At 46.3% G+C, this 16,677-nt stretch overlaps 1 protein-coding gene across 5 annotated transcripts in view; it reads right to left on the reverse strand.

Moving 5' to 3' along the window:
* The window catches only part of HPS1 (HPS1 biogenesis of lysosomal organelles complex 3 subunit 1), a 31,148-nt gene extending 14,852 nt beyond the window's left edge, over positions 1-16,296 (reverse strand). For 2 of the 5 annotated variants that reach the window (XM_017880442.1, XM_017880433.1), the window contains exons 1-6: positions 15,956-16,186; positions 14,616-14,723; positions 12,458-12,574; positions 4,397-4,534; positions 4,034-4,176; positions 2,741-2,849 (exon numbers count right to left, since the gene is read on the reverse strand). In XM_017880442.1, the coding sequence (XP_017735931.1) occupies positions 2,741-2,849; positions 4,034-4,176; positions 4,397-4,534; positions 12,458-12,574 (507 nt within the window). In that variant the 5' untranslated portion in view covers positions 14,616-14,723; positions 15,956-16,186. The other 3 variants (XM_017880438.1, XM_017880454.1, XM_017880445.1) reach the window with 3 other exon arrangements.
* Positions 16,297-16,677: the final 381 nt, after the last annotated feature.

Genomic DNA, 16,677 nt, shown 5'->3' on the forward strand with positions numbered 1-16,677 from the left:
AGTACAAAATACACAGCACTGGGCTAGAGAGAAATAGCAGCGACCTCCTTGGGTAGGGTGTCCAAAGAAATGTCCCTGAATTAGGTCACCTTTAAACTAATATCTAAACAACTGGATGGCCTACCAGAGAAAGAGGGAGAGAGAGAACACTGCAAGTCTAGGAAACAGCATATTCAGAGGCTCTGAGGAGGGGAGAGAGTTTGGAATGGTGATGTCCAACAGAAATAAAAGGTGGGCCCTATGCATAATTTAAATTTTTCCAGTGACCACATTAAAAAAGTAAAAAGAAACAGTGGACATTAATTTTAATGACATATTTCATTTTACTCAATATATCCAAAATACTATCACCATATGATATAAAAGCCTTATTAATGGAATGTTTTACATTCTTTTTTGTGCTAAGTTACCAAAATCTGGAATATATTTCACAATTTGCACTAGCTGTATTTCAAATGTTCAACAGCCACATGTAGCTAATGACTATCATATTGGACAGATCTAAATACAGAGTTTTCCTGAAACTTAAAGAAGTTTCATGTGACTAACACTCAGTAAGTGTGGACAAGAGAGGCATGAGATGAAGCTGGAGTGAGATAGGCAGCGATAGATCACACAGTGCCTGGTAGGCTTGGGAAGGAGTTTGGATTTTATATTAATGGCATTAGGTCACCTCCTACAAGAAGTCTTTCCTAATGTCCCAGAAAGAGTTAACCATTCCATCTCTTGTGTCACCATGGCTTTTGATGAAAAACCTAATATGGTACCCAGGATTCTTTTTTTTTTTATTTTTTTTTATTTTTTTTTGAGACGGAGTCTCGCTCTGTCACCCAGGCTGGAGTGCAGTGGCCGGATCTCAGCTCACTGCAAGCTCCGCCTCCCGGGCTCACGCCATTCTCCTGCCTCAGCCTCCCGAGTAGCTGGGACTACAGGCGCCTGCCACCTCGCCCGGCTAGTTTTTTGTATTTTTAGTAGAGACAGGGTTTCACCATGTTAGCCAGGATGGTCTTGATCTCCTGACCTCGTGATCTGCCCGTCTCGGCCTCCCAAAGTGCTGGGATTACAGGCTTAAGCCACCGCACCCGGCCAGGATTCTTTATTATATCTTTTAGTATACACATGGCTGATTTCCCCTCAAGGGCAGTGAATGTGTCTTTATTCATCTCTTTATTCCCATGGCCTGGTACACCTCTTAGCATATAATAGGTATTATATGTTTATTGGAAGAGTGAATGAGTGGGGGGTGTGAGAATGAATTCCTTCAGATCTATTTTCCAGCTCATTAAGTCTCCCTCTAGCTATGTCTCATCTGCTATTTAACATATCCCTTGAGTTTTTCATTTTAACAACTATGTTTTCATTTCTAAAATATTTGTATGGGTTCTTTTTCAAATTTGCTTGGCCAATTTAGAGTTTCTTCTTATTTTGTGATTCTACATTTCATATATTTAAACATTTCATAGTTATTTTATATTCTATACTTAATAGTTTCAATGTATCAAGTGCCTTGGGATATAAATCTGCTGGTAATTGATTTTCCTGACTCTCACTCATGGTGGCTTATTTTCTTCTATATCTGATTTTCTTCAGTTGTGAATTCACATTTGTTTGATCGGTACCTTTCCTGCTTTAGCAGTGGTTTTCAAAGTGTGGTTCCTGGACCAGCACAATAAACAAACAGCACCTGGGAATTTTTTAGAAATGCAAGTTCTAGGGCCAGGCATGGTGGCTCACACCTGCAATTCCAGCACTTTGGGAGGCCGAAGTGGGCAGATCATGGGGTCAGGAGTTCCAGACCAGCCTGACCAACATCGTGAAACCCCATCTCTACTAAAAACACAAAAATCAGCCAGGTGTGGTGGCATATGCCTGTAATCCCAGCTACTCAGGAGGCTACGCAGGAGAATCGCTTGAACCTGGGAGGCGGAGGTCACAGTGAGCCAAGATCGCTCCACTGCACTCTACCCTGGGCAACAGATCAGACTCCGTCTCAAAAAAAAAAGAAAAAGAAATGCAAGTTCCAGAGCCCCCATCCCAGACTTGCTAAATGAGAAATGCTGAAAGTAAGGCCCAGTAACCTGTATTTGACAAGCCCTGCAGAGGATTCTGACACACACTGGAGTATGAAAACCACTGCTTGCAAGAGAATTTGGTTTACCTCTTTAGGAAGCCAAGGAGTGCTACTGACCAGCAGCCACTTTAGTTTTATTTTTAATTTTTTAGTTTTTTATTTACTAGGCTTTATAAAAGCACCAGCAGCCACTTTAACTTTTTGGGGCTAGGTTTAACCTAGAGTTGCAGGCTCAGCTCTCCTATGCTGCTGCTGGCCCAAGGCTGTTTACTGGCTGTAGTGCTGATATCATTTGCACTCGGGGCAATCTTGCCTTTAGTGCTGTGTTTTTCTCCACTGCTTTCCCCTCCAGTTCCAGCTCAATATAATTTTGTGGGAGGAGGAGGGAAGGGTTGAAGGAACTGTCTTCAAAGATTTCTGTAATTTACAGTGAACCCAAAAATTACATTAAAAGTCTGTATTATCCAGGATCGAGCTGTTTTACCATGGGAAAGCCCATCAGAGTACACAACCCTCCATATGGCCACAAAGAACAACTCTCTCTGAATACATGAGTTTCAGGGGCTGCTTGTGCCTTCACTCATTAGGGTTAAAACATGGTCTTAAAGCTGGATGCCCCCTCTGACCTGACAGCTCCAAGTCCTGAGGACTCCCGCGCCCAGTAGTCACCTCCACGGCGAAGCACTGCTCCTGCTCCCGCAGGTGGCTGTAGGTCCACAGCAGGCTCTGGAAGTGCTCCCACAGCTGGACACGCTGCCCCAGGTCTGGGGGCCGCAGCCTGGGGGCAGAGCCAGAGAGGGCGGGAGAGATCACGAGAAAGCTGGTCTACCCCATACCCAACCGAGGGGCCACAGTCCCAGCTAAGCATCAGAGCCTGGTGAGCCCGCGTGACCTGCCCACACAGCTGGGAAAGGGGGCCAGGTTTCTGGCTGAGCTCTAGCTGTGGAGTGGGGTGGGATAGGCACGGAGCCAGAAGGCAGGCAGCTAAGCAAATCACCTCACTCCTCAACCTCTGTCACACAAGCACATGTCATACAAAGCCAGCTAGAGAGAGCCAGGGTGATGCTTAAGCTTCCCACACAGAGGCCACTGAACACAGAAAGGTCTGGTCCATCATCAGGGTCCTACACAGGGTTGCAGACATCTCGGATGCTGGCAAGGTCTGCACTAGCCAATGTGGTTCATGTAACAGGCATCCACCACCTGTAGTATTTGCCACTGAAACCATGACCTATCTGGGCTAAAATGACTCATGAAACAGTGTTTGTGCATTTGAGAAATGCCTCTATATGGGTAGTTGCTCACATTGCTACAAAACTCTAAAGTCCCAGAGTTTCACGCTCTGCAGCTTCCTAATCCATCTTAGAGAATCAGGGGGTGGTGATACCATGAACTTCTCTTTTCTAGGTCTACATTTCAACTACAAGCCTTTTCTGGGGTCCCCCCCACCTCAGTGTATACTCTGAACCATCATTCCCTTTCCCCAAGTTCTTTACTGTGGGCCCAGAGACAGGTTTTAGGGTCTGTCTCCTGAGAAAACCTTTACGAGACTGTATGAGTGTGCACGGGCTTGTGTTTTTCTGGAGAGACAGTCTGAAGCTTGAGAAGCCAGAGAGGACTAGCTCAGACCAGATTTGTAATGACGGGCGACGATGTTGGGAGAATGGAAAGAGCACTGGACTGAGAGTCTTGAGCTCAGATTTCCAGTTTGGATGTGGCCAACCACCAGCTGGATGACCCGAGGCAAGTGAGTTCCATTCTCTGCTCTGTTTCACCAGATACAAAGTCAGAGGGTCAGACCAGATTATCTCCAAGGTTCATTTGAGCTCTGTTTCTCTGAACTAGGGACCCAGCTGAGGGCAGTGTGTGAAAAATGGCAGCTTCACAGGGGCTAGGCACACACTGCCTGGTCCAGCAAGGGTGCTCGGCAAAGGACAGAGGGGACCAGCTTTGAGGACTCACTCCTTTCGGATAAGCTGACCGTCCACAGTCACCAGCCCGAAGTGCACTTCGAACAGGTACTTGAGCACGTATAGCTTCCGCCGCAGGTCGCCCTCGCTCTCAGTGTGGTCGCCATTGATGGCAATGAACAGGCATTCTCCAAACTGCAGGCACAGGCAGGCCAGTGTCAGCCAGCCCCCAGGGCACTCCCTTCACCTGCCCTAGTCTCTGCGGACAAGCCAGGGAAGGCTCGGGTCCCAGGGGGGTTTGATAAGATGCCGTTTCTGCCTTCTAAAGGAATCTAAAGCTCCAGATAAGAGAGGCCTGTGGACTCCCCATCGAGCGGAGGGAAGAGGAACATGGGCCCCAGAGCTACAGACTCACCAGGTGAAGGACATATAGGGAGTTGCCGTTTTCTGTGGAGAAGCAGGTGTAGGTGTCTGAGAGCTTCTCCAGCATCGTCATGGAGGATATGATGACCGGGGCTAGGAGGGTGCTGAGCTGGTCCTCCAGGGCAGGGAGCTGCAAAAATGGGGAAAATATCACAGCTTAGAGTGGGCCAGACAACAGGAACAAAGGAAAGGACAAGACCAGGCCTTGATATCAAGGGTTCCATAGTGTCAGACCCTCCTGGGAGGGTATCACTGTCCTGGTAGGGAGGGGGGCAAAAAGAGACTGCCGCCAACACTTTGGGTAGTGGTTAGGAAGAATGGGGAGGGCCAGCTGGGTAATGGTGCTGTTTAGGCTCTGAATCTGGAAGGAAACATTAAGGAATTGGGCCTCATTACAATCGTGGAATGTGGGGAGCACTGAACAGGCAGCTGGAAGGAAGTTTGCAGCATGTACCAAAGTCTATGCTGTTTTTTGCAATAAGTCTACTTTGGAAAATTTGTCCTAAGGAAAATGATCAGAGATTAGGACAAAGACACATGCACAAAGATGATCACTACTGCATAATTTATAATAGCAAACAACTGAAAAAAAATATAAACGTCCAGGATCAGGGAAATAGTTAAATAAATAGCAGTACATCAAAATTATGGAAAAGTCTATAGTCACTTAAAATATTAGAGTGTTTCTAGGCCAGGCGTGGTGGCTCAAGCCTGTAATCCCAGCACTTTGGGAGGCCGAGACGGGCGGATCACGAGGTCAAGAGATTGAGACCATCCTGGCTAACATGGTGAAACCCTGTCTCTACTTAAAAAAAAAAAAAAAACAAAAAATCTAGCTGGGCGAGGTGGCGGGCGTCTGTGGTCCCAGCTACTTGGGAGGCTGAGGCAGGAGAATGGCATAAACTCAGGAGGCAGAGCTTGCAGTGAGCTGAGATCCGGCCACTGCACTCCAGCCTGGGAGACAGAGCGAGACTCCGTCTAAAAAAAAAAAAAATTAGAGCGTTTCCCACATGTTCTCACTCATAGGTGGGAATTGAACAATGAGAACACTTGGACACAGGAAGGGGAACATCACACACAGTGGCCTGTTGTGGGGTGGGGGGAGGGATAGCATTAGGAGATATACCTAATGTAAACGACGAGTCAATGGGTGTAGCACAGCAACATGGCACATGTATACATATGTAACAAACCTACACTTTGTGCACATGTACCCTAGAACTTAAAGTAAAATATACATATATATATATATATATATGAGTGTTTCAATGACATAGAAAATTCCTCTGACACAATGTTGTAGTTAAAAATAAAACAAGAATGTGAATTCATAGAAAAAAATGAAGTATTGATAAAATACTGAGAAAGCCATTTTATTAAAGTTACTTCTGGATAGAGGAATTAGGAGTGATTTTTTTCCCTCTATTTTTAAGTATATTTCTGTACTTTCCCTATTTTCCATAACAAGCCTGCATTGACTTTGATAAGTTCTTCCTCCATCCATTCTCTCAGCTCGCGGAAACAAGGAACAAAACAAATAAGAACAAAAAGGAACTGGACAAGTTTGTTGCAAATGTGTGAATAAAATGGGATAAAGCCAGTGGAACAGTTACAAATCAAATTCTCCATAGTGGAAAGAAAAGAAAGGCAGATTTCCCAAGAGGATTTCAGGAGACGTGAATGAAATATGAGGGAGGCACGGTACTAACTTGGAGCTAGGGAAATCTACAAGGAGCTGAGCAAGACCTTGCCTTGAAAAGACGGGCAACTGGCCAGTGGGAAGGTGCAGCATTGAAGTACAAGTGGGACACAGCACTATGGAGTAGGTTTTCCTGCCAACATTCAGGAACCAAGGACTGTGCCCAGCTCCCACAGTCTGTCTGTCAAGCTTTCACAGTGGCTCCTACTCATCGTTCTGGTTCCAGCTCAGATTGTTTTTTTTTTTTTTTTCTGGCCACCTCAGGCCACCAACCCCTGCCTCTGTCACTCCCCATCCCATACCCCATTTAACTTCTCCAGACTATTTGTCACTACCTGAACTCATGGTACTTATTTGCCATCTGGTTCACTGTACAACGTCCTTCTTTAGACTCTAAGTTCCATGAAAGCAGGGATCATGTTGCTATGTTCACTGCCTTACCCCAAGAGACTGGCACATGATAGGTTCTCAATTAATATTTGGTTAATGAATACCCCCACAGATAGGCAAGAATTCAATAAACAGGCAAGAATTCAAATATTTGCTGAATTATTCATATACCACGATTTTCTTGAACAAATTTTATTAATACAGAAATCACTTATGAATCTAGATTTTGATAGAAACTCATCTTAAAAGCAGTATAGTCACGTACTGAAGAGCAATGTTCCGGTCAGCAACAGACCACGCACGATAGTGGCCCCATAAGATTACACAAAGATTTTTGCTATACCTTCTCTATGTTCATTCAGATACACAAACATTTACCATTGTGTTACAACTGCCTGCAATATTCAGTACAGTCACATGCTGTACAGGTTTGCAGCCTAGAAGCAACAGGCCATACTGTACAGCCTAGGTGTGTAGTCGGCTACACCATCTAGGTTTGTGTAAGTACACACTCTGATGTTCACATGACAAGGAAATCACCTAATGATGAATTTGTTATTAATGGAATGTATCACCATCATTAAGCAAGGCATGACTGTAGCTTTTTCTGCAGGAACAGAACTTTTTTTTGGTGAGGGGATGACATGGTCAGTCTTTGTGTCCCCACCAAATCTCACCTTGACTTGTAATCCCCATAATCCCCACGTGTCAAGGGAGACCAGGTGGAGATAACTGAATCATGGGGTGGTTTTCCCCAGGCTGTTCTCAACTCGTTCTCATGAGAATGAGTGAGTTCTCACAACATCCGATGGTTTTATAAGGGGCTCTTCCCTACTTTGCTTGACACTTCTTCCTGCTGCCTTGGGAAGAAGGTGCCTTGTTTCCTCTTTGCCTTCCACCATGAATGTAAGTTTCCTGAGTTCTCCCCAGCCATGCTGAACTGTGAGTCAATTAAACCTCTTTATAAATTACCCTGTCTCAGGCAGTTCTTTATAGTGGTATGAAAACGGACTGACACAGTAAATTGGTACTCCAGGTGTGAGGAGCTACTATACAGATACCCGAAAATGTGAAAGTGACTTTGGAAATGCATAACAGGCAGAGGTTGGAACAGTATGGAGGGCTCAGAAGAAAACAGGAAGATGTGGGAAAGTTTGGAACTTCCCAGACACTGTTGAATGCTTTTGAACAAAATTCTGATAGTGATATGGACAATGAAGTCCAGGCTAAGGTGGTCTCAGATGGCAATGAGGAACTTATTTGGAACTGGAAAAAAGGTGACTTTTGTTATGCTTTAGCAAAGAGACTGGCAGCATTTTGCCCCTGCCCTAGAGATCTATGCAACTTTGAACTTGAGAGAGATGATTTAGGCTATCTGGTGGAAGAAATTTCTAAGTAGCAAAGCATTCAGGAAGTGACTTGGGTGCTCTTAAAAACACTCAGCTTTATGCATTCACTAACAGATGGTTTGGATTGGGACTTACCTTTAAAAGGGAAGCAGAACATAAAAGTTTGGAAAATTTGCAACCTGATGATGCAATAGAAAAGAAAAGCCCATTTTCCGAGGAGAAATTCAAGCCTTGGCTGCAGAAATTTGCAAAAGTAATGAAGAGCCAAACGTTAATCACCAAGACAATGGGAAAAATGTCTCCAGGGCATGTCAGAGGTCTTCACAGCAGCCCCTCTTGCCACAGGCCTGGAGGCCTAGTAAGAAAAAACTGTTTCAGGGGTTGGGCCCAGGGCCTTGCTGCTTTGTGCAGTCTGGGGGCATGGTGCCCTGCATCCTAGCCATGGCTAAAAGGTGCCAACATACAGCTCTGGCTGTTGTTTCAGAGAGTGCAAGCCCCAAGCTTTGGTGGCTTACATGTGGTGTTGGGCCTGCGGGTGCACATAAATCAAAAATTGAGGTTAGGGAACCTCCACCTAGATTTCAGAGGATGTATGGAAATGCCAGGATGTCCAGGCAGAAGTTTGCTGCAGGGGCAGAGCCCTCATGGAGAACCTCTGCTAGAGTGGTGAGTAAGGGAATTGTGGGGTCAGATGCCTCCACACAGAGTCCCCACTGGGGCCCTACATAATGGAGCTGTGAGAATAGGGCCACCATCCTTTAGCCCCCAGAATGGTAGATACACCGACAGCCTGCACCATGCACCTGGAAAAGCTGCAGACACTCAACACCAGCCTGTGAAAACAGCTGGGAAGAGGACTGTACCCTGCAAAAGCACAGGGGTAGAGGTGCCCAAGGCCTTGGGAGCACCTCTTGTATCAGTGTGACCTGGATGTGAGACGTAGAGTCAAAGGAGATCATTTCAAAGCTTTAAGATTTGACTGCCCCACTGGATTTCGGACTTGCATGGGGCCTGTAGCCCCTTAGTTCCGTCCAATTTCTCCCATTTGGAATGGGAACATTTACCCAATGCCTACACCCACATTGTGTCTGGGAAGTAACTTGTTTTTTATTGTACAGGGTCATAGGTGGAAGGGACTTGCCTTGTCTCAAGTGAGACTTTGGTCTTGGACTTTTTGGTTAATGCTGGAATGAATTAAGACTTTGGGGAACTGTTGGGAAGGCATGATTGGTTTTTAAATGTGAAAGGGACATGAGATTTGGGAGGGGCCTGGGCAGAATGATATGATTAGGCTTTGTGTCCCCATCCAAATCTTATCTTGAATTGCAATCCCCATAATTCCCATACTCCTCATATGTCAACAGAGAAACCAGGTGGAGGTAAATGAATCATGGGGCAGGTTCCCCATGTTCTTGTGATAGTGAGTTCTCATGAGATCTAATGGTTTTATAAGAGGCTCTTTCCCCTTCACTCAGCAGTTCTCCTTCCTGCTGCCTTGTGAAGAAGGTATCTTGCTTCCCCTTCGCCTTTTGGCATAATTGTAAGTTTCCTGACGCCTCCACAGCCGTGTTCAACTGTGAGTCAATTAAACTTCTTTCCTTTATGAAGTACCCAGTCTTGGGCATTTCTTTATAGTGGTATGAAAATGGACTAACACAGGGGAGATAAAAATGTTTGGTGTATATAGAGTATAAAGGAGCATACTCATATATTACTTGGTGGAATTATAAAGTAGTACAATATCTTTGAATGGCTTTTGACTCAATATTTTTATTTTTAGGAATTTGTCATAAGGAAATAATCTGACATGAGATAAAATTTAAGCACAAATGTTCCTTAAAGCAAGAGTGATATAGCGAATTAAGAGCAAAATATTTGTCCATATGAGGAAAATGGTTAAATAAAGGATGATACACTGATTCATGTACTGGAGTATAATGTTTCCATTAAGAATTATGCTTCTGAGACTATTTTAGAAAATAGAAGGAATATCTTGATATAATGGCAAGTGAAAAAAAAAAAAAGCAGTAAAACTGTAAATGTGGTATAATCCCAATTATATAGAAAAAATAAAGACCCAAAGAAAGTATATTAAAAAGCTAATAGCTCTGGGTAGTGGAATCACAGGTCATTTAAAAACTATCTCTTTGTATTTCCAAATTTCCTACAATTAACTCATGTTATTTATATGACAAGAAAAGAATGTGTTGCACATTAACAACAAGAAAAAAAAACTTTAAAGACAACATTTCCTTTACACTACTCATTTTTAGGAACTGAAAATTCAGGACTTCATTCCTTTGCCAGGTTTTCAATAAAGAGGAAGAGAAAGGCCACTAAATAATTTGCTTCTTAAGTTGACATAGTTGTAACAGTAGTTTAAAACTGAAATACTTAAAAGTCTTACTTTAAATATTATATGTATTGACTGTTAAAAAATAAAGTCTAACAAAGAGTTAGCTTAAATAAAACCACTTGAATGTCTATCTCTGATATCTTGTGTTTGCCTAAAGACTGTGATGAGAACATGGGTGACACTGATGATAAATGGACCCCCTGAAGTGGAGTTGGCTCACTCATTGGCTGGATGATGAGACCCCTTAGAGCAGAAAGGGCAAGACAGGCCACCAGTCCATGCTGCTGCAGAAACATAAGAACACCTTCCACTGCATCCCCAATAAAAAACATTTTTAACCCAAAATTAATTGGGAAAACATTTTCACAATAAATTACTCCTTTAAAATATACAGTGTAAATTATGTAAGTGAAAAGGACAAGTATTTCTGAGTTGTAACGTTAAAGTGTTAAACTGGATGTCCACATGCAAAAAAAAAAAAAAAATTAACTTCAATCCATAGATCGCACGACATACAAAAATTCAAAGTAGATCATCAGACCTGATATAAAACCTAAAACTATAAAACTTTCAAAAGAATATGTAGAGAAAACTTTTTGTGAGTTGGACAAAGATTTCTTAGATATAACACTAAAAGCATAATCCATAAATGCAAAATGGACAAACTCGAGTTCTAATACTTCTGCTCTTTGAAAGATACCACTGAGAATATAAACACAAGCCACAAACTGGAAGAAAGTATTTGTAAAACATGTATCTGATAAAGGACTTCATCCAAAATATATTACAAGCTCTCAAAACTCAGTAAGAATAGTAAGAAGAAACAATCAACTCAAATAAAAACTGCACAAAACATATGGCAAATAAGCACATGAAAAAATGCTCAAAATCATTAGTCATTAAGGAAATGAAATGTAAAACACAGTGAGATTCTAGTGGACATCTATTAGAATGGCTACAATTAAAAAGACAGACCATAGCATTGGTGAGGATATGGAGGAACTGAACTCTCAAACACTACAGCTGGAATCAAAAATTATACAACCACTTTGGAAAAGTCTGGCAGTTTATTAAAAAGTTACACGTACACGTACATGATCTAGCCATTCTACCCTAAGTATCTGTCCTTGGACGTGAAAGCATCCATGTATACATAGACTTGTACATGCATGTTCATAGTTGCTTTATTTGTAATAGTCAAAAACTGAAAATAACACAGATGTCCATCAACAAGTAAATGAATGAACAAATGGTGGCATCCTAATCCAATAGATTACTGCTTAAGAAAAGGAATGAACTATTGATACATGCCACAACACAGATGAATCACAAAATAATCATGCTGAGTGAAAGCAGTCAAACCAAAACCAAACTAAATCCAAGCACATACTGTATGGCTCCATTTATATAAGCCCATATAATACAAACTAACCTATCATGACAGAAAGCAGATCAGCAGTTCCTACGGGATGGGGATGGGAAAGAAAGGATTACAAATGTTTGAGGTGGTAGATATATTCCTTTTATTGATTGTGATAGAATCGTAGTTATATATACATATCAAAGCTTACCAAGTTGTGTACTTTAAATATGTGCAATTTATGGTATGTTAATCATACCTTAATACAGCTATTAAAAAATTAATGTGTTCAGCTTACGTTAAACTTTTTCATTTTTTTTTTGCTCTGTCGCCCAGGTTGGAATGCACAGGCACAATCTCGGCTCACTGCAGCCTCTACCATCTGGACTCAAGTGATCCTCCCACCTCAACCTCCCAAGTAGCTAAGACTACACCTGGCTAATTTTGTGTTTTTTTTTTTTTTGTAGAGACAGGGTTTCGCCATGCTGCCCAGGCTGGTCTCAAACTCCTGAGCTCAAGCAATTGGCCCATCTTGGCTTCCCAAAGTGTTGTGATGACAGGCGTGAGCCACCATGCCCAGCCTTGTTAAACTTTTTAGGGTACAGAAACTGATGGCTCCAAGTTCCTCTGTTACGTGATTAAAATTCGACATATTCTTGCCCTCACTTAGCCCAGAGAGCCCTGGTGGGGTGTGGGGGTGGGGTCATTGAGCTCAGAGCATCAAGAGGCAGACCTTGAGGATGAGGGTCTAGCTGTGAAGGATGCTGGACCCCACACAACACCCTGCTCATGCTGCCCAGGACAGGGTGAACACAGGTTTTCCTGCCTCTCTGCCTACTGGTAGTTTTGTATGGTTCCTTCCTATCCATCCCTCCTGGGACTGCCTACCCTGCACTTACCTCTTCTTCCTCATTCTCTGACTGCCCGAACTTCAGCCGGAGACTCTCTTCAAACTCCTCATCTGTCCAGTAGAAGAGGACCTCTGCACTCTCAGTGGCCACCAAGACGCACTTCATCTGCCAGGGAAAGGCAAGGTCAAGGTCAGCCCCTAGCCCCAACATCCATGAGCACAGCCTGAGTAACGAAGAGGACCCCAACCTCAGCGAACATCCAGTGAGCCCTTTCTGCACACCAGACATCACAAAGGCCTTCTGTTTTTGTTGCACCCTCACAACTGGACAAAGTAGGACTCTTTAGGTACTCCCATTTTAGAGAGCAGGACACAGGCACAGCCTGAAGTGGCAAAGCTGGAATCCGGACCCAAATCTGTTTGATGCCAAGGCTGGGGCTCTTTCCTCTGTGGTATCTGGTCCCTCTCAGCACAGCATCAGACCCACCACAGGGCCTACCGGAACCAGACTGGGACAGGAAGGGACCCAGGTCTTGGCCTGGACATGGAGTCGAATGCCCAGGGAGGCCATGCTTACAGCAGACAGTTAGTGCCTGGTGTGGATTGGAGGGCGCTGCTGCACCTCCATCTCTGCGCAGTCCAGAGATATCTCTCCCTCAGATAAAAACAGTTCCAGGGTTGGGTATGGTGGCTCACGCCTGTAATCCCAGCACTTTGGGAGGCTGAGGCGGGTGGATCACCTGAAGTCAGGAGTTTGAGACCAGCCTGGCCAACATGGTGAAATGAAACCCCATCCCTACTAAAAATACAAAACTTAGCCAGGCGTGGTGGCAAGTGCCTGTAATCCCAGCAACTCGGGAGGCTGAGGCAGGAGAATTGCTTGAACCCAGGAGGCAGAGGCTGCAGTGAGCCGAGATTGTGCCACTGCACTCCGGCCTGGGGGACAGAGCGAGACTGTCTGAAGAAACAAACAAACAAACAAACAAAAAACAGCTCCAGAAGACGAGCCTCAAAGCCCCTGAATTTACTTCAGCACCACAGAAGTTTCATTCAAATGCTGCTCTCCCTGCTCATGGTGAGAACAGAGGCTGCCTAAAGACCCTGTACCTAGTAGGCTGCAGCTTCTAGGGCCACAGTCACCAGTGTCTTCAGCCCTTCCAAATCTCCTTCCCCACCCCCCTGCCACACACACACCACACACTCTGTGCTTGATTGTGTAAGGAATGTCTTAACTATTCACCCACTGGAAGATCTTTCATATAGCTCCCCACACTGTGTGCTGTGGCCCTCTGGGTGCGGCAAGTGCTTATCTTCTAACTCTTGGGGCAGCCTGACCAGGCTGGTGAGGACAGCGCTCCAGGCTGCCTGCTGCAGCTGAGAGGCCTCAGGCAGTGGTTTCAAATCCTCTTATGTGCCTCAGGGTGTCATGCAGATATAATCATGTGGTATGTGTGCTAAGCCATGATAATGATTAGGAAGCTCTGCTGTAACTCTCACACATGTGGATTTCCAGTTTTTTTGGGAGGATCATAGCATCTCCAGGTCTCGTGTTCTGTCATCCCCATGTCCAGCTTAGTGGTCCTTACTGAATTCCTCCCAAACTAACTCGGTGCAACTGGTCCCAAGGCGTTTATGGCGAATGCCAGGAGACAACAGCAGTGAAGGAGGAATGTAGCCTATTCCCACAGAATTACTCAATGCCAAGGCAGACACTGAGAGTGCAACAGGTGTGAAGAGGAGGTTGCTGGGAGAGGCAGGTGGACCTGAAGAGGCTTCTCTGGGACTTCCAGGTACATGTGACAAAGCTGACCAGAGTGTATGGGTTAGGGAGCAGTGGGCTATGGAATGGAGGCTGTGGTTGTGAGCAGAGAAATGACCGGCTGGCTGGAGATGGGCAGGTCGAGGTCATGAAGGCAGTCATCTAGGTGTGGATGTAGGGTAATGAGTGCTCACCCCTTGGTGGGGGCCGGGAGGAGCTTTAAAGACTCAGCAGGCTGTGATGACCCAACTGGATGTGAGGGGTGAAGGAGAGATGAGGCATCAGGATGGGGGTGGCCTCAGGATGCAGGGCTGGGGAGGGGATGAGCAGGTCTGCAGAGCTCAGGAGCACTCAGTCCACTGCCTACCTCATTCCATCTGCCTCCCAATGCCCCAGAGTGGATGCTGCCTGCCTCGCTGTCCTCCCCAGGTGGGGCAAAATCATCTACCTTGGCAAGGAGCACAGTGGAGCATCCAGACAGTCAGAGGTTCAGAAAGGGCTGCAGCAGACAGACTCGGGGACTGGTTCATGGGAGAGCAGCACGGCATCCCTGGTCCTGCAAATGCGTAAAACAGAGAGAACATGAGGGCAGACAGATGCCCTGGTCCTGACTGCTGCCCATTGGGAAAGGACAAGCTGGAGAAGGGCTGCGTGGTCCCTGGTCTCTCCAGGCCCTGAGGCAGTCTGCTAAGAACATATCCAGGATCCTGCCCCTCACCTCCCATAATGGAGAATGGGAACCCGGCCAGTACAGCCCTTTGTACAGAGCAGGTGCCCACTTTTGTTCCTTCCTCCTTTGTTCCTATGAAGTGCTCTCACTTCTGTGGGTCACTCAGAGCTCCCCAAGCAGCCCCAGGGAGCTTGCTAGGAGTGACTGACGGGAGACAGCATAGCACACCCCAGGCGGTGAGGATGCAATCCCAGTGAAGGGAGTGGGGATCCTGGGATGATGCAATGAGTGGAAGAAAACAAACAGGAAAGGCATCTGGGACCAGGTTCTAGTTTGGGCTTTGCCAAGTCGCATAAACCTCTTTGAGACTCAAACTTCCAAGGAGAAATAGAGCAACATCCCCTACTCTACCTCCCTACAGGGTTAGATCACGGGAGTGACCAGGCAAGCTGCAAAGTAACCTTAGCAAACTGCTTTCTTATATAGGTGTGGGGATCATTATTCCTATTTCCCAGCTTCCCTTCTTCAAATAACAGGATTAACGAATCTGGTTCCAGAATCTTTCATATTTGGATAGAAGGCAGGAACAACAGAAAACTTAATTAGGAAGTCAAGTACTGTGAGCGAGTAAGAGGCAAGTGACTACCCGCCACAGAGACTGCTGTTAGGAGTTCGGCCTTTAGCAACCTAACCCTGAGACGGCCTCCATCACCCACATGATTGGCCGGAATGCCACATTCCCGAAACAGGGGGATGCTTCCCAAAGGCTGCTGGGAAGAGAACCTCGCCGGTGAAACGTTGTGACTTCGGCTTCACCTCGCTATCTTGCCCTAGAAAGGGAACTCGGAGGGGACTCACTGGCGAAGTGTGCTCCAGATGGCGGGGGGAGGGCCAAGCTGGGGCGACCCCCAGAGCACACTTTCACCATCTGGACTCCAGCAAACCTCCCTGTGGCCCTTGGTCCCGCCTTCAGCAGCTCCTTCTCGGGTCCCACACCTTCGGAGCCCGGCCCTGTCCCTGAGTCTCTGCAGGGAGCGAGTCAGCGGCTCCCGTTTGCCTAGCACGCCAGTTTCTGTCCAGTTTCACCCCCAAATCCCCACCTCTCCCCACCCCCGAACCTCACGGCCACCCTGGGAAGGAGGCTTGACTTGTGACATCCGCCCCTCTTCACGGCTGAGGAACTTTGGCTCCGAGCGAGGAAGCGACCGGCCCACGACCACACGCCCGGAGTGGGTGAGGCTAGGGGTGGGCCCGCTCCGGGACCCCTAGAGCCCCTCCCCTACTTCCGGGAGGGTTGCGAGGGGCTCCGGAGGAAGGATCGCCTCCCCGGGAGGGGACAGCCCGGAGACTCACGTACCGGATCGCGGCGCGCACAGCGCCCCGCCTGCAGGAGCCCGGGCGCGCTTCCGGGTAGGACCGCGTGATCGCGCACGTGACCGCCCCGTCCCGGGAGGGGCCGGAGCCGCCGTAGCTTCCGCAGGTTCGAGCCCCGCCCCTGCCAGGCCTTGCCCATGCCCCGTTTTACAGAAGAGGAAACGGAAGCTCAGAGAGAAGAAATAACTTGCTGAGGGGCCGAACCAGGCTCAGAACCCAGGTTTCCTGGCTCCTCAGCTGATTCCTTCTCTCCTCCCCATGCCCGGAACCCCAGGCTTTGCTTAATGAACTGAAGTTCTGGGGCTAGAGCTGTCCTTTTGTGACTGCTCTTCCTGACCTTTGGGGAGGTGACACAGCGCACAGAAGGGCTCAGTTGCCCCCAGAGTGCCAACGCTGGAATTTCATTATAGAAGTTTTCAATCTATTTTGGGAGCGGAGTGCACATTAGGAGTTTTGTGTTGAACCT

The sequence above is a fragment of the Rhinopithecus bieti genome, unplaced genomic scaffold (assembly GCF_001698545.2).
Source record: "Rhinopithecus bieti isolate Rb0 unplaced genomic scaffold, ASM169854v2 scaffold_425, whole genome shotgun sequence".
Taxonomy (NCBI): Eukaryota; Metazoa; Chordata; class Mammalia; order Primates; family Cercopithecidae; genus Rhinopithecus; species Rhinopithecus bieti.